At 64.9% G+C, this 23,884-nt stretch overlaps 1 protein-coding gene across 7 annotated transcripts in view; it reads left to right on the forward strand.

Annotated features, from left to right (window-relative positions):
* SBF1 (SET binding factor 1) overlaps nt 1-23,463 on the forward strand; it is a 68,623-nt gene extending 45,160 nt beyond the window's left edge. For 3 of the 7 annotated variants that reach the window (XM_085568274.1, XM_077783733.2, XM_085568275.1), the window contains 30 exons: nt 907-1,005; nt 1,624-1,828; nt 2,758-2,870; nt 3,579-3,728; nt 3,819-3,887; nt 4,282-4,440; nt 4,708-4,967; nt 5,808-5,980; nt 6,838-6,911; nt 6,998-7,193; nt 8,149-8,276; nt 8,856-9,031; nt 10,574-10,713; nt 11,012-11,219; nt 11,949-12,145; nt 13,751-13,888; nt 14,934-15,029; nt 15,845-15,922; nt 16,433-16,617; nt 17,177-17,353; nt 17,790-17,891; nt 17,966-18,151; nt 18,459-18,585; nt 18,661-18,791; nt 19,297-19,530; nt 20,193-20,303; nt 20,715-20,926; nt 21,056-21,143; nt 21,247-21,378; nt 21,487-23,463. In XM_085568274.1, coding sequence (XP_085424400.1) covers nt 907-1,005; nt 1,624-1,828; nt 2,758-2,870; nt 3,579-3,728; nt 3,819-3,887; nt 4,282-4,440; nt 4,708-4,967; nt 5,808-5,980; nt 6,838-6,911; nt 6,998-7,193; nt 8,149-8,276; nt 8,856-9,031; nt 10,574-10,713; nt 11,012-11,219; nt 11,949-12,145; nt 13,751-13,888; nt 14,934-15,029; nt 15,845-15,922; nt 16,433-16,617; nt 17,177-17,353; nt 17,790-17,891; nt 17,966-18,151; nt 18,459-18,585; nt 18,661-18,791; nt 19,297-19,530; nt 20,193-20,303; nt 20,715-20,926; nt 21,056-21,143; nt 21,247-21,378; nt 21,487-21,585 — 4,443 coding nt within the window. In that variant the 3' untranslated portion in view covers nt 21,586-23,463. The remainder of the gene's footprint in view (nt 1-906; nt 1,006-1,623; nt 1,829-2,757; nt 2,871-3,578; nt 3,729-3,818; nt 3,888-4,281; nt 4,441-4,707; nt 4,968-5,807; nt 5,981-6,837; nt 6,912-6,997; nt 7,194-8,148; nt 8,277-8,855; nt 9,032-10,573; nt 10,714-11,011; nt 11,220-11,948; nt 12,146-13,750; nt 13,889-14,933; nt 15,030-15,844; nt 15,923-16,432; nt 16,618-17,176; nt 17,354-17,789; nt 17,892-17,965; nt 18,152-18,458; nt 18,586-18,660; nt 18,792-19,296; nt 19,531-20,192; nt 20,304-20,714; nt 20,927-21,055; nt 21,144-21,246; nt 21,379-21,486) is intronic. The other 4 variants (XM_085568276.1, XM_085568278.1, XM_085568277.1 and 1 more) reach the window with 2 other exon arrangements.
* The last annotated feature ends 421 nt before the right edge of the window (nt 23,464-23,884 follow it).

Genomic DNA, 23,884 nt, shown 5'->3' on the forward strand with positions numbered 1-23,884 from the left:
GGGATCCAAGGGGGATCCGAGGGGCTGAGTGAGATCTCTGGGATCTGAGCAGGATCTGTGGGGCTGAGGGGGAACTGAGGGGCTGAGGGGGATCTGTGGGGCTGAGGGGGATCTGAGGGGCTGAGTGAGATCGCTGTGATCTGAGCAGGATCTGTGGGGCTGAGGGGGATCTGAGGGGCTGAGTGAGATCTCTGTGATCTGAGCAGGATCTGTGGGGCTGAGGGGGATCCGAGTGGGATCTGAGGGGCTGAGTGAGATCTCTGGGATCTGAGCAGGATCTGTGGGGCTGAGGGGGATCCGAGGGGCTGAGTGAGATCTCTGGGATCTGAGCAGGATCTGTGGGGCTGAGGGGGATCCGAGTGGGATCTGAGGGGCTGAGTGAGACCTCTGGGATCTGAGCAGGATCTGTGGGGCTGAGGGGGAACTGAGGGGCTGAGGGGGATCTGAGGGGCTGAGTGAGATCTCTGGGATCTGAGCAGGATCTGTGGGGCTGAGGGGGAACTGAGGGGCTGAGGGGGATCTGAGGGGCTGAGTGAGATCTCTGGGATCTGAGCAGGATCTGTGGGGCTGAGGGGGAACTGAGGGGCTGAGGGGGATCTGAGGGGCTGAGTGAGATCTCTGGGATCTGAGCAGGATCTGTGGGGCTGAGGGGGATCCGAGTGGGATCTGAGGGGCTGAGTGAGATCTCTGGGATCTGAGCAGGATCTGTGGGGCTGAGGGGGAACTGAGGGGCTGAGGGGGATCTGTGGGGCTGAGGGGGGTCTGTGGGGCTGAGCGGGATCTGAGGGGCTGAGTGAGATCTCTGGGATCTGAGCAGGATCTGAGGGGCTGAGTGGGATGTGCCATGGCCCCGGGTTTGGGAGAGCCCTGGAGCTGCTCCTGTCACCCCTGTCCTGTCCTCCCCAGCTCGTGGCCTACGAGGTGAAGCGCATGAAGGCAGAGGAGGGGAACAAGCAGAAAATCCTGAGGCACATCAAGGAGCTGGCAGAGAAACTCTACAAAAATGTGAGTCCGGGAGCTCCTGGGCCAGGAGTAGGATTGTGCTGGGGGATACAGGGCAGGGAGAGCCTGGGTGGAGTCCTGGTCACTCTGTCCTCCCTCATTGAGCTCGTGGTGATGGTTCCTGTCCTTCCTTGCGCTGTCACGTGTGGTCAGGGACATCCTCGTGTGCCGGGGTCCTGGGAGTGAGATTCCCTGGTTTTATAGGATCACAGAATCCCAGAATCCCTGAGGCTGGAAAAGCCCTCCCAGCTCATCCAGTCCAGGCTGTGCCCAGTGCTCACCTTATCCCCGACCCTGAGTGCCACCTCTGGGAATTCCTTGGACACCTCCAGCGATGGGGACCGGGCATCCCCTTCAAGGCCTGCCCACCCTTTCCATGGGGAGATTCCTGCTGATGTCCACCCCGAGCCTCCCCGGCCCAGCTGGAGGTTTCCAGTGGCACCTGAAGGCAGGAATGCTCCCTGGGAGCCAGAGTGGCAGGGATGGAGCTCCCGCCGGCACCTGGGCTGGGGGAGCAGCTCCCGGGGCTCGCAGGCTCCAGCTGGGAGCAGGGGCTGAGGGCTGCAGGGCGGGAAGGACACGCGGTGACCCCGGGGCTGAGCCGCCGGCGTCCCCGCGCAGGAGAACCCGTACCCCGCGGTGACCATGCACAAGGTGCAGAAGCCCACGGAGGGCTGTCACCTGCGCCTGCACCAGAAGCCCTTCCCTCGCCTGGATGAGGGCACCGTGCAGTGGATCATCGACCAGGCCACGGCCAAGCTGCAGACGGCCCCGCCCGCCGTCAGGGCCGAGAAGAAGTGCATGGTGCCCTCGGGACCCCCCATTGGTACGTGGGGCACGGGGGGAACCTGCTCTGGGGGGCTGCTGGAGGCTGTGGTGTCCCCGGGACCCCCCATGGGTATGGGGAGACCCTGCTCTGGGGGGCTGCTGGAGGCTGTGGTGTCCTCGGGACCCCTCATGGGTATGGGGAGACCCTGCTCTGGGGGGCTGCTGGAGGCTGTGGTGCCCTTGGGACCCCCCATGGGTACGTGGGGCACAGGGGGACCCTGCTCTGGGGGGCTGCTGGAGGCTGTGGTGCCCTCGGGACCCCCCATCGGTATGTGGGGCACGAGGGGACCTTGCTCTGGGGGGCTGCTGGAGGCTGTGGTGTCCCCGGGACCCCCCATGGGTATGGGGAGACCCTGCTCTGGGGGGCTGCTGGAGGCCCTGGTGCCCTTGAGACCCCCCATGGGTACATGGGGCATGGGGGGACCCTGCTCTGGGGGGCTGCTGGAGGCTGTGGTGTCTTTGAGACCCCCCATGGGTATGGGGAGACCCTGCTCTGGGGGGCTGCTGGAGGCTGTGGTGCCCTTGAGAGCCCCCCTGGGTATGGGGGGACCCTGTCATAGGGGGCTGCTGGAGGCTGTGGTGCCCTCGGGACCCCATTGGTGTGTGGGGCATGGGGGGACCCTGGTTTGGGGGGCTGCTGGTGCCCTTGGGACACCCCATGGGTAGGTGGGGCATGGGGGAACCCTGGTTTGGGGGGCTGGTGGTGCCTTTGTGACCCCCATTGCTGTGTGGGGCACAGGGGGAGGACCCTGCTCTGGGTCACACCACAGCAGTAAAACATGGAGAAGCAGCAGCTCCGACCTCCTTGGGGTCTCAGCTCCCCAGGGGCTCCCAGCACCCGTGGAGGCCCCTCGGAGCAGGGGAACGCCGTGTCCCCACCGGGGTGCTGGTCCCACCCCGCCTGGCCTGACCCGGGTCTCTTCCCAGCTGCCATCCTGGAGCGCAACGGGAACGCCCTGGCCAACAGCGCCCGGCGCCTGGAGGTGGTCAGGAACTGCATCTCCTACGTCTTCGAGAACAAGATGCTGGAGGCCAAAAAGGTGAGGGGGGCTGGGACTGCGGGGTTGGTGTTCTCCGTGGATGGAGAGGACGTTCCCTGTCCTGTGCCCACATCCTGCTGGTTGGCTTAGGGTCAAAAAGTTGTGGAATCACCAAGTTACTGAGGTTGGAAAATCCCTCTGAGCCCATCTCCAGCACTGCCAAGACTACCCCTGACTGTCCCCAAGTGCCACATCCACACGGCCGTGAAATCCCTCCACTGTTCGGGACTCCAAACCCCCCTGGGCAGCCCCTGCCAAGCCTGACTCCCTTTCCATGGGGAAATTCCTGCTGCTGTCCACCCTGAGACTCCCCTGGCCCAGCCTGAGGCTGTTCCCGCTCCTCCTGTCCCTGTTCCCTGGAGCAGAGCCCCACTCCCAGCTCAGTAAGAGGAGCATGGAGCCATTTGGATTGACAGTCCCTCTGGGACCATCAAGTGCCACCATTCCCCAGCACTGCCGTGGCCACCACTGACCCGTGACGTGTCCCCCTCCTGGTGTTCCTGTGATTTTGGCTGGTGACCACACAGCAGCTCAACTCCACTGTTCCACCTCCCAGTGCCCCTGGGCTCCTCCTCCTCCTCCTCACCTGAATTCTGTCCCGCTCTGTCTCCGTGTCCGCGTGCCTCCCGTGGCAGTGGTGTGGGGCCGCTCCGTGCGGGAGCAGGGCTGTCCCGGCCCCGTCCCACCTCCCAAACCCCGTTCCCACAGCTGTTCCCGGCCGTGCTGCGCGCCATGAAGGGCCGGGCGGCCCGGCACTGCCTGACCCAGGAGCTGCACCTGCACGTGCAGCAGAACCGCGCCGTGCTGGACCACCAGCAGTTCGACTTCGTCATCCGCATGATGAACTGCTGCCTGCAGGTGGGGCAGGGCCGGGGGGCTCCTTCTTCCCGTGGGACACGGCGGGGTCAGCCTCGGAATGTCCCCTGCTCACCCCTGCTCCCTCCCCAGGACTGCACGGCCATGGACGAGCACGGCATCGCCGCCGCCCTGCTGCCGCTGGTCACCGCCTTCTGCAGGGTGAGTGACCGCGGTGTCCCCACCCCGGAGCCCTCTGCATCCCCCCGGGTGGCAGAGGCTGCAGGGCGTGACCCCTCAGGACTTGTCAGCTCCTGCCCAGAACCTTCACCGAGCCCAGACTGGCCTGAGGCTCCCAGGGAGGCTGGGACACCTGTGGGAAGGGGGTTGCTCTGGAATGCCAGCTTGATCCCATGGTCAGGCTGGGCTGGGCTGAGCCTCTGGCTGGGCTCTGAGCAAGGGAACTTTCAGGGAATGCTGGAGGAGCTGTGGTGCAGACATCCCTCCTGCCTACCCAGGGCTTTCCCAGTGACCGGCTGGAGGAGCAGGGACACCCGAGTGGAGAGCTCAGCACAAAGGCTGTGTGCAGATGGGTCTTTTCCACCTACTTCCACAGAAACTGAGCCCTGGCATCACCCAGTTCGCCTACAGCTGCGTGCAGGAGCACGTGGTGTGGACCAACATCCAGTTCTGGGAGGCCATGTTCTACTGCGACGTCCAGAACCACATCCGGGCCCTCTACCTGGACAGCGCCGAGGAGAACCACATGGAGCAGGTGGGAGGGTGGCCCAGGAGAGCTCTTCCCAAAGGGCTGGGGCTCATCATGGAGTTACAGAACCATGGAATGGGTTGGGCGGGAGCCTCAAAGCCCTCCAGTGCTGTGGCAGGGACACCTCCCGCTGTCCCAGGCTGCTCTGGAATCCCGTTCAGCTGCCTGTTCCGGGCAGCCTGCTCGGCTGAGGATGAGGGGCTGCACCCCAGGTGTGGGAGATCCCCGTGGGTCTGTCCATGCAGACAGCCCCATCCCTTCCCCCTGCTCCAGGAGAGCGCGGAGGAGCCGCAGGAGGCCAAGTCGGCGCTGGAGATCGCCTCGGAGCAGCTGCGGCTGTGGCCCACCATGAGCCGGGAGAAGCAGCAGGAGCTGATCCAGAAGGAGGAGAGCACGGTGTTCAGCCAGGCCATCCACTACGCCAACAGGATGAGCTACCTGCTGCTGCCCCTGGACACCAGCAAGAACCGCCTGCTCCGCAGCTCCGGCCTGGGCGACGTGGAGAGCGTCAGCAACAGCTTCGTCACCAACAGGTGCTGGGACACGGGGGACACCGGCGTGACACGAGCTGGGACAGCTCCTGGGGTGGGCCAGGCTGCTGCAGGGAAAGCTGTCCCTGCTCGCTGTGGGGGGTTGGACCAGACGGCCTGTGAGGGTTCTTTCCAGTCCCAGCCATGCTGGGATTCCAGGGTTATGTCGGGATTGAGGCGGATTGTGGTGCCCAGGGGGCTTTCTGGGAGTAGGAGCTCTCCTGGGTCCATGCTGGGAGTGGGAACAGTCTTGGAATCCTGTCTGGAGTGGGAGGGAGCTTTCCAGGATCTCTGTTAGGAGTGGGAGCTCTCCTGCGATCATATCAGGAGCAAGAACTCTCCTGTGTTCCTGTGAGGAGTGGGAGCTCTCCTGGCTTTTTCCAGGAGTAAGATCTTTCCTGGTTTGTGTCACAAGTGGGAGCTCTCCTGGGGTCATATCAGGAGCAGGAACTCTCCTGTGTTCCTGTGAGGAGTGGGAGCTCTCCTGGCTTTTTCCAGGAGTAAGATCTTTCCTGGTTTGTGTCACAAGTGGGAGCTCTCCTGGATCTGTGTCAGCCCTGGGAGCTCTCCTGGGATCATATCAGGAGCAGGAACTCTCCTGTGTTCCTGTGAGGAGTGGGAGCTCTCCTGGCTTTTTCCAGGAGTAAGAGCTTTCCTGGGTTTCTGTCACAAGTGGGAGCTCTCCTGGCTCTGTGTCAGCCCTGGGAGCTCTCCTGGGTTTTTACCAGGAGTGGGATCTCTCCTGGTGTCTCATGAGGAGTGGGAGCTCCCACGGGTCCGTGCTGGGAGTGGCCCCTGGCCGGGGCTGCCCTGGGCTGACCCTTCCCCGTTTCCCTCGGGAAGCATCGCGGGCAGCGTGGCCGAGAGCTACGACACCGAGAGCGGCTTCGAGGACGCCGAGAGCTCGGACGTGGCCAACTCCGTGGTGAGGTTCATCAACCGCTTCGTGGACAAGGTGTGCACCGAGAGCGGCGTCACCAACGAGCACCTCAAGGGGCTGCACGTCATGATCCCGGGTGAGGACACCGGGGGTCCCGCAGGAACAGCGGGAGGGGGCACGGCGGGATCCGGGGGGCACAGTGGGTTTGGGAAAGGCAGGGTGGGGTTAAGTGGGATAGGGTGAGATTTGGGCAGGGCAGGGTGGATTTGGATAGGGCAGGTAGGATTTGGACGGAGTGGGATTCAGGTAAGGGAGGGCAGGATTTGGGCAGGGACAGGGTGGGATTTGGGCAGGGACAGGGTGGGATTTCGGCAGGACAGGTGGGATTTGGGTAGGACAGGTGGGATTTGGGCAGGACAGGATGGGATTCGGGCAGGACAGGAGGGATTTAGACAGGATAGGGTGGGATTTGGGCGGGACAGGTGGGATTTGGGCAGGGACAGGGTGGGATTTGGGCAGGGACAGGGTGGGATTTCGGCAGGACAGGTGGGATTTGGGTAGGACAGGGTGGATTTGGGCAGGACAGGTGGGGATTTGGGCAGGACAGGTGATATTTGGGCAGGACAGGATGGGATTCGGGCAGGACAGGAGGGATTCGGGCAGGATAGGGTGGGATTTGGGCGGAACAGGTGGGATTTGGGCAGGACAGGATGGAATTTGGGCAGGATAGGATGGGATTTGGGCAGGACAGGTAAGGGAGGGCAGGACAGGGTGGGATTTGGGTAGGACAGAGTGGGATTTGGGGTGGACAGGGTGGGATTCAGGCAGGACAGAGTGGGATTTGGGCAGAACAGGCGGGATTCAGGCAGGACAGGTGGGATTTGGGTAGGACAGGTGGGGATTTGGCCAGGACAGGATGGGATTTGGGCAGGACAGGATGGGATTTGGCCAGGACAGGTGGGATTTGGGCAGGACTCACCCCCTGTCCCACAGACATCGTGCAGATGCACATCGAGACGCTGGATGCCGTGCACAGGGAGAGCAAGAGGCTGCCTCCCATCCAGAAGGTAGGAATGCCCTGCTGGGCTGGGAGCGGAGCCAGGGGGGCTGTGAGACCCTCCCCACAGACCTGAGCCCCCCGTTGTTCCCCCAGCCAAAGCTGCTGCGGCCCAACCTGCTGCTGGGGGAGGAGTGTGTGATGGAGGGGCTCCGCGTGTACCTGATGCCGGACGGGCGCGAGGAGGGGGCCGGGGGCAGCGTCGGGGGACCCCCCCTGCTCCCCGCAGAGGGAGCCGTGTTCCTCACCACCTACAGGATCATCTTCAAGGGAACCCCCACCGACCCCCTGGGTGAGGGGCTGCGGCCTCAGGAAACGAGGAGGAGCACGGGAGAGAGGGTTGGGGATCCCTGGGGAGCAGGGGGCTGGTCAGTGATCCCTGGGGATCTGGGAGCTGGTTAGTGATCCCTGGAGATTTGGGTTGGTGATCCCTGGGGAGCAGGGGGCTGGTCAGTGATCCCTGGGGATCTGGGAGCTGGTTAGTGATCCCTGGAGATTTGGGTTGGTGATCCCTGGGGAGCAGGGGGCTGGTCAGTGATCCCTGGGGATCTGGGAGCTGGTTAGTGATCCCTGGAGATTTGGGTTGGGGATCCCTGGGGATCAGGGAGCTGGTCAGTGATCCGTGGAGATCTGGGAGCTGGTTAGTGATCCCTGGGGAGCAAGGTTGGTTATCCCTGGGGAGCAGGGGGCTGGTCAGTGATCCCTGGGGATCTGGGAGCTGGTTAGTGATCCCTGGAGATTTGGGTTGGTGATCCCTGGGGATCGGGGGGTTGGTCAGTGATTCCTGAGGAGCAAGGTTGGTTATCCCTGGGGAGCAGGGGGCTGGTCAGTGATCCCTGAAGATATGGGTTGGTTATCCCTGGGGATCAGGGGTTTGGTCAGTGATCCATGGGGATCAGGGGGATGGTCAGTAATCCCTGGGGAGCAGGGGGTTGGTCAGTGATCCCTGGAGATTTGGGTTGGTGATCCCTGGGGAGCAGGGGGCTGGTCAGTGATCCCTGGGGATCTGGGAGCTGGTTAGTGATCCCTGGAGATTTGGGTTGGTGATCCCTGGGGATCGGGGGGTTGGTCAGTGATCCATGGGTATCAGGGAGCTGGTCAATGATCCCTGGGGATCAGGGGTTGGTTGTTTCTGGCTGCTATGTCCCACGGACCCATGTCCATGGTGGGACAGACACAGAGGGTGGCCTGGGGTGGCCTGGGGCCAGGGCAGGCATGGAACTGACCCCTTCCTGTCCCGTGTCCAGTGGGGGAGCAGGTGGTGATCCGGTCCTTCCCCATCGCCTCGCTGACCAAAGAGAAGAAGATCAGTATCCAGGCCCAGGCGGATCAGTTCATCCAGGAGGGATTGCAGCTGCGCTCCTGCACCTTCCAGGTGGGACCCGTGCCGGGAGAGAGCTCCCAAACCTGCCGTGCACAGGGACACCCAGCAGCAGGAGGGCAGGCTCCAGGAGGAAAGGGAGTGGGGCAGGGAAAAGGAGTGGGGCAGGGAAAGGGAGTGGGGCAGGGGAAGGGAGTGGGATAGGGAAAAGGAGTGGGACAGGGAAAGGGAGTGGGACAGGGGAAAGGGAATGGGGCAGGGGAAGGGAGTGGGATAGGGAAAGGGAGTGGGACAGGGAAAGGGAATGGGACAGGGGAAAGGGAGTGGGATAGGGAAAGGGAATGGGATAGGGAAAGGGAGTGGGATAGGGAAAGGGAGTGGGATAGGGAAAGGGAGTGGGATAAAGGAAGGGGAATGGGACAGAGGAAAGGGAATGGGATAAAGGAGGGGGAATGGGACAGAGGAAAGGGAATGGGGCAGAGGAAAAGGAATGGGAATGCAGGGAGAGGCAGGGCAGCCTCAGTCCAGCCTGTGCCCATGGTGCTCCTGGGTGGATCCAAGCTGTGCCCTGATCCGTGGGAAGGGCTGCCCCCTGACCTGGCCCCTCTGTCACCCCCACGCGTGCCCCCCCAGCTGCTGAAGATCGCCTTTGACGAGGAGGTGGCCTCGGACAGCGCCGAGATCTTCCGGAAGCACCTGCACAAGCTGCGCTACCCCCAGCACGTGCGCGGCACCTTCGCCTTCACCGTGGGCCAGTCCCCCAAGCAGGCCATGCAGCCCAAGGCCAAGGAGAAGAACCCCTCGCTCAGGTACCTGTGCCCGGAGAGGGAGTCGGGCCTGGGTGTGCCTCCTCCTCTGGGAAATCAGAAATCACTCCTGGGTGTGCCTCCTCCTCTGGGAAATCAGAAATCACACCTGGGTGTGCCTCCTCCTCTGGGAAATCAGAAATCACTCCTGGGTGTGCCTCCTCCTCTGGGAAATCACGCCTGGATGTGCCTCCTCCTCTGGGAAATCAGAAATCACACCTGGATGTGCCTCCTCCTCTGGGAAATCAGAAATCACACCTGGGTGTGCCTCCTCCTCTGGGACTCCCCCTCCTGTCCTGCTCCAGCAGAGCTGCCGGGCTGGGGGTGCTCAGGGAAGGGGACATGGGGAGCTGAGCCCTCCTTGCTCAGACCCATCCTGGTGCAGGGTTCACATGGCTGGAGATCAGAGAATCCTCAGGCTTGGAAAAGCCCTGTGAGACAATGACTCCAGCCACTCCCAGCTCTGCCCTTGTCCCCAAGTGCCACATCCACACAGCTCTGGAATCCCTCCAGGGATGGGGACCCCATCCCTGTGCCAGGGCTGCACAGCCTCTTCCAGGAGGAATTTCCCCAATATCCCCCCTGAGGCTGCCCTGGCCCAGCCTGAGGCCATTCCCTCTCCTCCTGTCCCTGTTCCCTGGAGCACAGCCCGACTCCCCGGCTGTCCCCTCCTGGCAGGGAGCTGTGGAGACCAAAGAGCTGCAGATGTCCCCTGTCCTGCAGTGTCCCCAGCCCCACACGGTCACACTGGGAAGGACAGGTCCCACCGGGAATGGGAGTTCGTTGCAGTGACATCCCCTGCCTGGGGTGGTGTCCCAGAGGAGGGGCTCCAGTGGCCTGGCTGGCTCAGGGACACAGTGCTGGGTGACTTGGGGACACAGTGCTCCTGCTCTGGGTGGCTCAGGGACACGGTGCTGCAGTGCTGGGGGACGTGGGGACATGGCCCTGCAGTGCTGGGGGACTCAGGGACATGGTCCTGCACTGCTGGATGACTTAGGGATGCAGTGCTGCAGTGCTGGGTGATTTGGGGACATGGCCCTGCATTGCTGGGTGACTCAGGAACATTGTCCTGCAGCATCGGGTGACATGGGCACACAGTCCTTCAGTGTTGAAGGACTGCGTAGCATTGTCCTGCAGCACTGGCTGCAGCTCTGAGCCCAGGCTTGGCTGGCAGTGTCTCTGCCATGGATCCCCTGGTACCTGTGGTGGATCCCCAGGTCCCTGCCATGGATTCCATGATCCCAGTAGATCCCCATGTCCCTGTACTGGATCCCCTGGTCCCTGTGCTGGGTCCCTGTCCCTTGCTGTGATTTGGAGCCTCCCCTGGGATGAGCTGGGGCTCTGCCTGTGGCAGCTCTGATCCAGAGCGTAGGGCACTGCCCCATCCCACCTCCCCAAATCCCTTGGGAATGGCAGGAGCTGGGGCTCCTGCAGGGCCGGGGTGCTGGCAGGTGACACGTCCGTCCTGTCCCGTGTGACAGTGACCGCCCAGGCCAGGGGCTGCTCCTGGCTGCCCAGGTGACAGCGTTGTCCCTCTGTGCCCAGGACGCTGTCCAAGAACCTGGTGAAGAACGCCAAGAGGACGATCGGCCGGCAGTACGTGACCCGCAAGAAGTACACGCCCCCGGCCTGGGAGCAGCGGGGCAGCCAGCACTTCCCCGAGGACAACGAGGACGAGATCTCAGGTTGGGAGCACCCCGGGGAGGCCGGGCAGCAGTGGCTCCTGGGAGAAGTCCTGGTGTCCCTGCGGTGGGAGCAGGGTGGGAGCATCTCCTGTTTCCTGCCCCAGCCCTTGGTGCTGGTGGTGGCCAGGCAGAGAGCCCAGCGGGGAGGGAGGTCTTGGGCTGGCTGGAGAACCCCCCAGGAGTCTGGTGGTGGCGACGGTGACAGCAGCAGGGTGGGACATTGCTCCAGCCCATCCTCCCGCCACTCCGGGACGCCGTGCGTGCGCCGAGGTGTCCCAGCCCTGCCGCGTCCCCGCAGTGTCCGAGGAGCTGGACAGGAGCACCCTGACGCCCAGCAGCACCATGAGGCCGTCGGAGAAGATGACCATGACGCACGTGGTGGAGCGTGCCTGCTGCCGGGACTACCAGCGCCTGGGGCTGGGCACGCTGAGCAGCAGCCTGACCCGCTCCAAGAACGAGCCCTTCCGCATCTCCACCGTCAACCGCATGTACGCCATCTGCCGCAGGTGAGCCGGCCCGGGCGCCGAGCCCCGCGAGCCCCGGGATCCCTGCTGATCCCTCCCGCTGATCCCTGCGGATCCCAGCAGATCCCGGTGTCACCGAGACACCCAGAGCCTCTGGGATCAATAAATCCTTCCAGCGGTGCCAGCATCGCTTTGTCCTTGGCCAGCCCAATCCCAGTCTGCAGCACCCCGGGATTTTCTCAATTTTTGATACGTTTTTAGCCAATGTTCCTTGGTTCTGTGTTGCCCAGTCTTCTCTTCATTAATCGCTGTTCTGCCCTCTATTGATTATTGATTTCTCGCTTCTCGTGATTAGTCTGAGTTTTCCGGTGTTTTTATAATGTTTTTCCCACATGGGGGGTTTCCAGCACTGTGGCTGAAATGTCATTGTTGGTGTTTCCTTTGACTTAATTTACTCCAATGTCTCCTTGGATGACCGTGAGCCCTGGTCACTCCATTGTGTCCTTGGAGGGCCATGAGTCCTGGCCAGTCCATCGTGTCCTTTGGAGAGCCATGAATCCCAGCTCCCAGGTGTCCAGCCTTTGACTCCCTCGAGCTTGTCAGGGCTGGTTTTACCCAGCTCGGAGTGAGATGTAATGGTCCGAGGAGCAGTCACGGGTGTGGAGAAGGGTGATCAGTGCTGGCTTCAAGTGGGCACCGCTCAGGATTAATGAGAGCACTAAGGAAGCCGGCCCAGGAGAGCCGTGCCATGCTGGGGCTTTGTGTCCGCAGCTACCCCGGGCTGCTGATCGTGCCGCAGAGCATCCAGGACAACACGATCCAGCGGATCTCGCGCTGCTACCGCCAGAGCCGCTTCCCCGTGGTGTGCTGGAGGAACTCCCGCACCAAGGCCGTGCTCCTGCGCTCCGGGGGCCTGCACGGCAAGGGCGTCGTCGGCCTCTTCAAGTCCCAGAACGCCCCGACCCCAGGTGAGTGTCCCAGCCTGCCCCGGCCAGAACACGGAGCCGGGGCCGTGGCATCACCCCTGGCTCTGGGCAGGGACACTCAGGGGTCCCCTGGCTCTAGGCAGTGGCACTCAGGGGTGCCCTGGCTTTGGGCAGGGACACTCGGGGGTCCCCTGGCTTTGGTCAGGGACACTCAGGGGTGCCCTGGCTCTGGGCAGTGACACTCAGGGGTGCCCTGGCTCTGGGCAGTGACACTTGAGGGTGCCCTGGCTCTGGACAGTGACACTCAGGGGTCCCCTGGCTCTGGGCAGGGACACTCAGGTGTGCCCTGGCTCTGGGCAGTGACACTCAGATGTCCCCTGGCTCTAGGCAGTGACACTCAGGGGTCCCGTGACTCTGGGCAGTGACACTCAGGGGTCCCCTGGCTCTGGGCAGTGACACTCAGATGTCCCCTGGCTTTGGATAGGGACACTTAGGGGTCCCCTGGCTCTGGGCAGTGGCACTCAGGGGTCCCCTGGCTCTGGGCAGTGGCACTCAGATGTCCCCTGGCTCCGGGCAGTGGCACTCAGGGGTGCCCTGGCTCTGGGCAGTGACACTCAGATGTCCCCTGGCTCTGGGCAGTGGCACTCAGGGGTCCCCTGGCTCTGGGCAGTGACACTCAGATGTCCCCTGGCTTTGGATAGGGACACTTAGGGGTCCCCTGGCTCTGGGCAGTGGCACTCAGGGGTCCCCTGGCTCTGGGCAGTGGCACTCAGATGTCCCCTGGCTTTGGATAGGGACACTTAGGGGTCCCCTGGCTTTGGGCAGTGACACTCAGGTGTGCCCTGGCTCCGGGCAGTGACACTCAGGGGTGCCCTGGCTCCGGGCAGTGACACTCAGATGTCCCCTGGCTCTGGGCAGTGGCACTCAGGGGTCCCCTGGCTCTGGGCAGTGACACTCAGGGGTGCCCTGGCTCTGGGCAGTGACACTCAGATGTCCCCTGGCTCTGGGCAGTGACACTCAGGTGTCCCCTGGCTTTGGACAGTGACACTCAGGGGTGCCCTGGCTCCGGGCAGTGACACTCAGATGTCCCCTGGCTCCGGGCAGTGACACTCAGGGGTGCCCTGGCTTTGGACAGTGACACTCGGGGGTGCCCTGGCTCTGGGCAATGACACTTGAGGGTGCCCTGGCTCTGGACAGTGACACTCAGATGTCCCCTGGCTCCGGGCAGTGACACTTAGGGGTGCCCTGGCTCCGGGCAGTGACACTCAGATGTCCCCTGGCTCCGGGCAGTGACACTCAGGGGTGCCCTGGCTTTGGACAGGGACACTCAGGGGTCCCCTGGCTCTGGCAAGTGACACTCGGGGGTCTCCAGGATCCAGACGGTGACACCCAGGGGTCTCCAGCTCTGTGTGGTGATGTTTGGGAGTCCCCTGGCTCTGGCAGGTGACACTAAGGTGACCCCCCAGCTCTGGGAGGTGGCACTCAGGTGTCCCTAACTTGGTGCTGTGGTATCTGGGGGTCTCCCCAGCTCCGGGTGATGACACCGGGGGGTCTCCCAGCTCCGGGTGGTTACCCTCGGAGGTCTCCTGTCTCAGGGTAGTGACAAGCTGGGGGTATCCAGGTGACACTCCGGGCTGTCCCCTGCAGGCCCCTCGCAGGCAGACTCCACGAGCCTGGAGCAGGAGAAGTACCTGCAGGCTGTCATCAATTCCATGCCCCACTACTCGGACGCCGGCGGGCGCAACACCCTCAGCGGCTTCACCTCGGCCCACATGAGCAGTGCAGGTGAGGGGGGCACGGGGCAGGGGGCCCAGGTGGGCTCCTGCCAGCCCTGGCTCCTGCTGTGCATCCCGAGGGAGCTGCTCTCCGGGCTCCCGCGTCCCAGGAGGCAGCACAGCCTCTCCAGAGCTCCCAGCTTCAGCTGGCTCTCCTTGGCTGCGGCTGGGAATGGGTTTTGGGACACCTGGTGTCCCTGGAGCTGGGGGCACTGGGAACCCCAGGGGTTTTGGGAAACCCGGTGTCCCTGGAGCTGGGAGCCAAAGCCTGTGCTGGGATCTGGGCACTTTCTGAGGTGGGGACAGGCCCTTCCCACCAGGATCTCAGCACTGCGTGTCCCCCACGCGTGGTGCCGGGGTCGCTCTGGGGACCCCCGGTAAGTCTGTGCCCAGGTGTCCCTTCCCAGCCAGACCTTCCCAACTGCCCCGTGCCAAGTGTCCCTTCCCAGCTGGCCCTTCCTGCAGGGCAGAGCTCTGTCCCACCCTGCCACACTCTGGTGCCATCCATGCTGTCCCAGTGCCATCTGTCCTGTCCCGGTGCCATCTGTCCCTTCCCAGTGCCATCCATGCTGTCCCATCATCCCACCCATCATCGCTGTGGACACATCAGGGGCTGGGGTCTCTGGGGAGCCCAGGGGGTTCCCTGATCCTGAGGGCAGAGAATTCCCAACAGCCGCTCCGAGGCCTTTCCCCGGTGCGAGGGGACGTGTCCGAGCGCGGCCGGAGCGGGGGGCTCAGCCTGGCTCGGCGGGTGCCACGGGTGACCCGGCAGGGCTGGCACAGGGTGACCCCACCGCGGGCAGGGGCCGAGCCCCCTGCCCCAGGGCTGCCCCGGGTGCTGGCTTTCCGTGGCTCCAGCTGGACGCTGCTTCCCGCGCTGGCTCTGCATCCCCGGGGTTCCGCTTGCTGCCGCTTCCTCCCGGCCTCTGCCTGGCCCCGGGAACCCCGGGAGGCCCTGGGAGCCCCGGGAGCCGGGAGGCCCCGGGAGCCCCGGGAGCCCCGGGAGCCCCGGGAGCCGGGAGGCCCTGGGAGCTGACGTTCTCTTGGTGCTGCAGATTTCTCCGACAAGAGGCAGCAGCCTAAGCTGGGATCGCTCATGAAGCAGGTGATGGGAGGGAAGGACGAAGGGCCTGGGACTTTGAGCCGCGGAGGTGAGGACGGGGCGGGGGCGCTGCCTGGGGGCCTCGCCGAGACCCCCAGCCCCAGGCAGCTCTCGTGGAGTAGGTGTTTCTCTGGGGAGAGCAGGTGATCCCCTGGGGAGAGCAGGTGATGCCCTGGGAAGAGCAGATTATTCCTTGGGAAGAACAGGTGATTCCATAGGAAGAGCAGGTGATGCCCTGGGAAGAGCAGGTGATTCCTTGGGAAGAGCAGGTGATTCCCTTGGGAAGAGCAGGTGATTCCTTGGGAAGAGCAGGAGATTCCCTGGGGAGAGCAGGTGATTCCCTGGGATGAGCAGATGATTCCCTGGGGAGAGCAGATGATTCCCTGGGGTGAGCAGGTGATTCCCTGGGATGAGCAGATGATTCCTTGGGAAGAGCAGGAGATCCCCTGGGGAGAGCAGGTGATTCCTTGGGAAGAGCAGGTGATTCCCTGGGGTGAGCAGGTGATTCCCTGGGAAGAGCAGGTGATTCCCTGGGAAGAGCAGGTGATGCCTTGGGAAGAGCAGGTGATTCCCTTGGAAGAGCAGGTGATCCTCTGGAGAGAGCAGGTGATTCCCTGGGGTGAGCAGGTGATTCCTTGGGAAGAGCAGGTGATTCCCTGGGAAGAGCAGGTGATTCCTTGGGAAGAGCAGGTGATTCCCTGGGAAGAACAGGTGATTCCCTGGGAAGAGCAGGTGATTCCCTGGGCTGCAGCCGCAGGGAGGGAGGGAGGGCTCTGCCTCAGCCCCGGCGCCATCGCCTCCATCCCATTCCCTGGCCGTGGCTCCGTGTCCCTTGCTGAGGTCCCTTCCGTCCTGTGCCCCCAGGGCTGGGTCACAGAGCCAGGGTCATCACCCTGTCCAGCCCCAAGTGCGCGTCGCCGAAGGGCCGCGAGACGCCCCGAGGTACGGACGCGCCCGCGCCGCCCGGGTGTGACTGACCACTGACCACTGACCACTGACCACTGACCCCCTCACTCACCCCCCGCCCCTCACCACTAATGGCCAGTAACCCCAGTAACCCCCGAGCCCCCTGCTGCTCCAGCGTGCCATGGGCACGGTAAGTACCGGGCAGCCTCGCCAGGTTTGCTTTGGGCTCCTCGGGCTCTGCGGTGCCGGGCGGTGGGGCCGGGGCGGGGCACAGCTGGTGGCAAGGCTGCGGCACAGGTGGCAGGGCTGTGGCACAGGTGACGGGTCCTGGTGATGCTGGAGTGGGGTGTGACAGTGCCAGTGACGAGACACGGAGCCAGCGGGGCCGGAATCCAGCGGGCAGGAATTCCTGCAGCACCCAGAGGGAGAAGGAGCCAAAGCAAACCTGGTGCCCAGCACCTCCCTGGCATGTGCCCCCCGGGCCGGGCTGCGGGGCCAGCGCAGCCCCCGAGCCCCGGCCCTGCCCTGATCCGCCCCATCCCGCAGGGAAGTGGGGCAGCATCCGGGCCAGCGGCCGCATGAGCAGCTACGCCCTGAACGTGGAGATCGGGTCCCGCCTGGCGGGGAAGGACCTGCTGGGCACCCAGCACAACGGCACCCCCGCCGAGCCCTCCTTCCTGCGGCAGCACCGCGCCTCGCTCTACATCATCGGGGACAAGTCCCAGCTGAAGGTGACACACCCGGCACTGCCACCGAGCTGGGAAGGGAATGGAGCCCGGGAGGGGCTGAGGGAGCTGGGAAGGGAACGGAGCCCAGGAGGGGCCGAGGGAGCTGGGAAGGGAATGGAGCCCAGCAGGGGCTGAGGGAGCTGGGAAGGGGCTGAGCCTGGAGCCAAGGAGGCTCAGGGGGACCTTGTGGCTCTGCACAAGTCCCTGCCAGGAGGGGACAGCCGGGGGGTCGGGCTGTGCTCCAGGGAACAGGGACAGGAGGAGAGGGAACGGCCTCAGGCTGGGCCAGGGCAGCTCAGGGTGGAACCAGGAGGAATTTCCCCATGGAAAGGGGGTCAGGCCTTGGCTGGGGCTGCCCAGGGGGGTTTGCAGTCCCCATCCCTGGATGGATTTAAAATCCATGTGGATGTGGCACTTGGGGACAGGTCAGCGGTGGCCTTGGCAGTGCTGGGGAATGTGGTTGAACTCCAGGGTCTGGGAGGGCTTTTCCAAGCCGAAGAATTCCCTGCTCCCAAGGGTGGCAGTGGCTCAGGCCAGCCCAGCCCTCGCTGTCCCTCCGCAGGGCGTGAAGCCGGACCCGCTGCAGCACTGGGAGGTGGTGCCCATCGAGGTGTTCGACGTGCGCCAGGTCAAGGCCAGCTTCAAGAAGCTGATGAAGGCCTGCGTGCCCGGCTGCCCCTCCAGCGACCCCAGCGTGGCCTACCTGCGCTCCCTGGAGGAGTCGGAGTGGCTGTCCCAGGTCAGTCACCACAGCCAGGGCCTGGCCCTCCCCTCCCCTGGCGCTCTGAGCCAGGATGGGCTCCAGTGCCTGTGCAGAGCAGCGCTGGGACACCCTGGGGACACACGGGGCTGTGAGGGACAAGGGTGGGACAATCCAGAGGTCAGCTCAGTGGTGCTGGACAGAGCTCTGGGCAGGAATGCTGGGCAGGACCTGCGGGGTGCTCTGGAGGGGCTGGGACAGGGCAGTGCCAGGGTGAGCCTGGGGCAGCGGCCCAGGGGGACTGGTCCAATGTGGAGCCATGGGAGGGGTCCCACTCTGGAGGGGTGAGGGTCCCCTGTCCCTGCTGCCGTGTCCAAGCGCGGGGTGGTGGCCTCACTCCGGAGAAGGGGACACTGCCCCCACAGCCAGCCCAGAACTCCCTGCGCCCTCCTCACTCCCGCCCTGCCCTTGGCAGATCCACAAGATCCTGCAGATCTCGGTGCTGGTGGTGGAGCTGCTGGACACGGGCTCGTCCGTGCTGGTCAGCCTGGAGGACGGCTGGGACATCACCACGCAGGTGAGAGCCCGGCGGTGGCCGGGGTGGCCCCGTGGCCGTCCCCCCACAGCTCCTGGAGCCGCCTGTCCCCGCAGGTGGTGTCCCTGGTGCAGCTCCTGTCCGACCCCTACTACCGCACGCTGGAGGGCTTCCGGCTGCTGGTGGAGAAGGAGTGGCTGTCCTTCGGCCACCGCTTCAGCCACCGCGGCGCCCAGACCCTGGCGGGGCAGAGCAGCGGCTTCGCCCCCATCTTCCTCCAGTTCCTGGACTGTGTGCACCAGGTGAGCCCCGGGCCAGGGACCCCCGAGTGCCTGGTGGGACCCCCAAGTGACCGGGGAGACCCCTGAGTGCCCCCCAAGCGTCCCCAAGTCCGTGAGTGTCCAGCGGGAACCCCAGCACCCAGAGGGACCCCTCAGTGCCTACTGGAACTGGAACCCCCAAGTGTCCCTGAGCACCCATGGGAGCCCCAGGTGCCCGGTGGGGCTCCCGAGGCTGCAGCAGGAGCCCCGAGCCCCGGGAGCGCCCTGGGGCAGGCGGGAGGGCCCAGGCCAGCCCGTGCATCCCAGCCATCCCGGGGCTCTCCCGCAGATCCACCTGCAGTTCCCCATGGAGTTCGAGTTCAGCCAGTACTACCTGAAGTTCCTCAGCTACCACTACATTTCCAACCGCTTCCGGACATTCCTGCTGGACTCGGACTACGAGCGCATCGAGCTGGGTGAGCGCGGCGTGCGGGGCCGGGGGTGGCACCTGCCCCTGCCCTGTCACACCCCGTGTCCCCTCTGTCCCCCAGGGCTCCTGTACGAGGAGAAGGGCGAGCGGAAGGGCCAGCAGGTCTCCAAATCCATCTGGGACTACATCGACCGCCTCAACAAGAAGGCTCCCATCTTCTTCAACTACCTGTACGCACCTGAGGATGGGGAGGTGAGACCTGGGGGCACCTGGAGCACCTGGGAGCACCCAGGGTCCTCCCTGAAGGAGCAGCTGGATTTGGGATTTGTCCACTGGGAAGGGACTTCAGAGCCCCCCCAGTGCCACCCCTGCCATGGCAGGGACACCTCCCATTGTCCCAGGCTGCTCCAGCCCCAGTGTCCAGTCCTTCCTTGGACATTCCAGGGATCCAGGGGCAGCCCCAGCTGCTCTGGCAATCCCAGCCCAGCCAGGAATTCCTCATTCCCAATCTCCCATCCCTGGCTGCCCTCTGGCAGTGGGAGCCATTCCCTGTGTCCTGTCCCTCCATCCTTGTCCCCAGTCCCTCTGCAGCTCTCCTGGAGCCCCTGGAATGTGCTGGAAGCTCTCCCTCGATCCCTCCCTTCTCCAGGCTGGGCACTCCCAGCGCTCCATGTGGACACGCTGTCCCCTTGGTGTGGCCGGGAATGTCCAGCCTGGCCCCGCTGCCCTTCCTGAGCCGCCCCTGCCCCTCGCCCAGGTGCTGAGGCCATACAGCAACATCTCCAACCTGAAGGTGTGGGATTACTACACGGAGGAGACGCTGTCCGAGGGTCCCCCGTACGACTGGGAGCTGGCGCAGGGGCAGCCGGAGCCGGCCGAGGAGCCGGACCGGCAGGACACGGCGGCCCCGCAGAGCAAGCGCCGCATCATCTGGCCCTGCTACGACAACCGCAGCCGCGTGGAGCCCGACGCCATCTCCAAACTGCTCGAGGTTGGCATCGCCGCCCCGGCACAGGGACGGTGGCACAGGGACAGGGACGGTGGCACAGGGACAGGGACGGTGACCCAGGGACAGGGACAGTGGCACAGGGACAGGGACAGTGACCCCGGGACAGGGACGGTGACCCAGGGACAGGGACAGTGGCACAGGGACAGGGACAGTGACCCCGGGACAGGGACAGTGACCCCAGGACAGGGACAGTGACCCCGGGACAGGGACAGTGACCCAGGGACAGGGACAGTGGCACAGGGACAGGGACGGCGGCCCCGGGACAGGGACAGTGACCCCAGGACAGGGACAGTGACCCCGGGACAGGGACGGTGACCCAGGGACAGGGACAGTGGCACAGGGACAGGGACAGTGACCCCAGGACAGGGATGGCAGCCCCAGCACAGGGACAGCAGCCCCGGGACAGGGACAGCGACCCCAGGACAGGGACGGTGACCCAGGGACAGGGACAGCAGCCCCAGGACAGGGACAGTGACCCCGGGACAGGGATGGTGACCCAGGGACAGGGACAGTGACCCAGGGACAGGGACGGTGACCCAGGGACAGGGACGGTGACCCAGGGACAGGGACAGCAGCCCTGGGACAGGGACGGTGACCCCGGAGGTTCTGTTGCCTCTGGGGCTGATGCCAGGATCCCCCCACAGGAGTTGCACAACCTGGAGATGGAGCTGGGGCAGGTCCCGGAGCGCTGGAAGGACACGTGGGACAAGGTGAAAGCGTCCCAGCGCACGGAGGGGCGGCAGGAGGGCAGCAGGGTAGGTGACAGGGCTGTGCCAGGCACTGTCACAGGATGTGACGGGGTGTGACAGTGTGTGACAGGGTGTGGCAAGGGCTGTGATGGGGCTGTGATGGTGTGACAGGGTGTGGCAGGAGCTGTGACAGAGGTGTGACAGAGGTGTGACAAGGTGTGGCAGGCTGGTGCTGCTTCTACTGCTTCTGCTGCTGCTGCTGCTGGTTCTGATGGTGGTGTTAGTACTGGTTGTGCTGCTGCTGGTTGTGCTGGTGGTTGTGCTGCTGGTTCTGGTTCTGCTGCTGGTTCTGCTGGTGGTTGTGCTGCTGGTTCTGGTTCTGCTGCTGGTTCTGCTGGTGGTTGTGCTGCTGGTTCTGGTTCTGCTGCTGCTGCTGGTGCTCAGCCCCAGCCCCCCTCACGCTGTCCCTCCCCGCAGACCCCCAGCTCCTTGCTGATGTCCTCGGGGCTGTCCCACCACCGGCGCTCGCTGGGCGTGTACCTGCAGGAGAGCGGGGTGGGCTCCACGCTCAACCTCAGCCTGGACAGCGACACCAGCAGCACCTCCACCCCGTCCAGCGGGAAGCCGGGCGGGCGCCGCAGCACCTCCACCCTCTACAGCCAGTTCCAGATGTCCGAGAGCGAGAACAGGCAGGCGGGGCTGGGAAGGGCTTGGGAGTGCCGGCAGTGGGAGGGGGATCCCTCCCAGGCGGGACAGGACGTGGATCCCGGTGGGTTTCCATCCCTGACCCCGCTGTTCCGACCCTTCCTGCCCCGCAGATCCTACGAGGGGTCTCTGTACAAGAAAGGCGCCTTCATGAAACCCTGGAAGTCTCGGTGGTTCGTGCTGGATAAAACCAAACATCAGGTACCGGGTGGGCCCCGTGGTCTGGCCTGTCTCTCTGTCCCATCCCACCCCATCCCATGGATCCCATCCCATGCCTGCCCTGCCCTGACCAGCTCTCCCGCAGCTGCGGTACTACGACAGCCGGATGGACACGGAGTGCAAGGGGGTCATCGACCTGGCCGAGGTGGAGTCCATCACCCCGGGGACCCCCACCATGGGGGCGCCCAAGACGGTGGACGAGAAAGCTTTCTTCGACGTGAGTGTCCCCGGGGCTGGCGCCGGGCAGCTCCTGCCCACAGCCGCTCGGGGCCGTGGCCGCGCTGCCCCGGGCGCAGCCCTCAGCCCCGCCTGTCTGTGCCCGCAGCTGAAGACGACGAAACGAGTTTACAATTTCTGCGCCCAGGACGTGCAGCTGGCCCAGCAGTGGATCGACCGCATCCAGAGCTGCCTGTCGGACGCGTGAGCCCGGCTCAGCGGAGCCGCAATTCCAGGCACGGCTGCCGGGCCCGCCGCGGGAGCGGGGGCAGCGCCCGGCCCGAGGCCGAGCCCGGGACTGAGGGAGAGGAGGAGCGGCCCTTCCTCCCTCCCGCCGGGCAGCACGGGCGTGGCCCGGGCGGTGGCACCGGGAGGGATTCCTCGCGTTGAAGCGGGCGGGGGCCCGTGCCGCCCCCAGCCCCGTCTGAGCCGTGTCGTGAGCCCGTGTCCTCCTCCATGTGCCCCAGCCCCGCTCCCCACCCCGCACTGCTGGGGAGGCAGAGCTGCCCCCTCGTCCTGCCCTTCGTCCTGCTGCCCTGCATGTCTGCCAGCGTCCCCTGGAACCTGCCCTGCCCCTCCCGGCCTGGGAGCGACTCCTGGGCTCCGCTCCCGTCCGCTGGAGCCGGGACCTGCAGCTCGATGGCAGAGGGGACCGAGCCCTGCAGCTCGGGATGGCAGAGGGGACCGAGCCCTCAGGGGATGGCAGAGGGGACAGAGCCCTGCAGCTCGGGATGGCAGAGGGGACAGAGCCCTCAGGGGATGGCAGAGGGGACCGAGCCCTGCAGCTCGATGGCAGAGGGGATTGCAGCTCAGGGGATGGCAGGGGGGACTGCAGCTCGGGATGACAAGAGGGGACAGCGCAGGAGCACCGGACCATCCCGTGGAGCCGCTCCCAGCTGTGCACAGGAACAACGGGAATGTTGGGAATGTTGGGATGCTGCAGGCGCTGGCTCCGTGTCCCTGCGGGAGCGTGGCCGTGGCCGCTCTGCTCCCGCTGCAGGAGGCTCCTCGGGCCCGGGGTGCCTGTCCTGGCTGGGACAGTCTCCAGGCTGGCTGTCCCGGGGGGCACATTCCCTGCGGAGGTGCCAAATGCTGCAGCCTCCTGGGTGTCCCTCTTATCCCCTCCCAGGGGATGAGGGTCCCCTCTGGCTGAAGCCACACAGGGCTGGGACAGTGGCCCTGCAAGTGCCACCTGGTCTCTGCAGGGTCTCTTTTGCACAGGTCACACCCCCAGCCCTCAGGGCTCTCGTCCCTCCAACCCCACCCCAGGTGTCCCTTTTGTGCTCTGCCTGTGCCCAGCCGGGTGGGGGGCCCGAGGGAGCAGTCCCTGTCCCTGTCCCCACCCTGCTGTCCCTGTCCCTGTCCTGTCCCTGTCCCTGTCCCCACCCCGCTGTCCCTGTCCCCGTCCCTGTCCCCACCCCGCTGTCCCTGTACCCGTCCCTGTCCCCACCCTGCTGTCCCTGTCCCTGTCCCCACCCCGCTGTCCCTGTCCCCGTCCCCGTCCCTGTCCCCACCCCGCTGTCCCTGTCCCCGGCCCTGTCCCCACCCCGCTGTCCCTGTCCCTGTCCCTGTCCCCACCCCGCTGTCCCTGTCCCCACCCCGCTGCCCCGTCCCTGTCCCCACCCCGCTGTCCCCTCGCTGCTGCAGCCCCTCGGTGCCGGGGGTGTCTCTCGGTACCGAATCGGCTCCTGCAGCGCCCCGGCCCCGCCCTGCTGTGAACGGGGTTCGGCTTGGGGGGACCCCGGAGGGCACCGTGGGGTCACTGCGGCCCCACTGCCGCCCGGGACCCCCCAGCACCCCCAGGACTGACCCCCCCAGCTCGGCCAGCCCCTCCACCCGTCTCGTTTTTAAAGTCCAGCGTTTTATTTCAGTGCAGAGCTCTTTGTACAGTCGCCCCGTTCCTCTGTACCATCCTGGCTGTGCAGGTGTAACACGGAGGTTTTGTAACTTACCTGAGCAGTTGTAGATTATTGAAGTTTCTGTACATTGTGTCAAACATGCAGAGTCCTTGTATTGTATTTGTGCCTAGAGGAAAAGGTTATTCTATAAAGAGAACTAACGGAATTTAATAAAAAAATTAATATGAGAGCCGCCCCTTTTGCCTCGCCGAGCACCGGGAGCGGGCAGAGCCTCGGGCCAGGCTCGGCTGCTGGGCCACAGGGAGAGTTCCCGGGGGATCCTGGCACAGGAGCCTCCGCACCGCGCCGGATCCGCCCTGGAGAGGGAACGGCCTCCAGGGGAACCAGCAGGAATTGCCCCATGGAAAAGGCTCAGGCCTTGGCTGGGGCTGCCCAGGGGGTTTGGAGCTCCCATTCCCTGGAGGTGTCCAGGAACTCCTGGAGGTGGCACTCAGGGCTCCGGGCTGGGGACAGGGAGGGGATCGGGAACAGCTTGGACTTGGAGGAATTTTTAAGACCCTGGAGGGTTTTTCCAAGCTCAGGGATTCCATGATTCCATCAGGAGTCCAGCCCCATTCCCGGCCCTGACTGTCCCAGAGCCCCCTCGGG

The sequence above is a fragment of the Lonchura striata genome, chromosome 1A (assembly GCF_050655825.1).
Source record: "Lonchura striata isolate lonStrDom1 chromosome 1A, ASM5065582v1, whole genome shotgun sequence".
Taxonomy (NCBI): domain Eukaryota; kingdom Metazoa; phylum Chordata; class Aves; order Passeriformes; family Estrildidae; genus Lonchura; species Lonchura striata.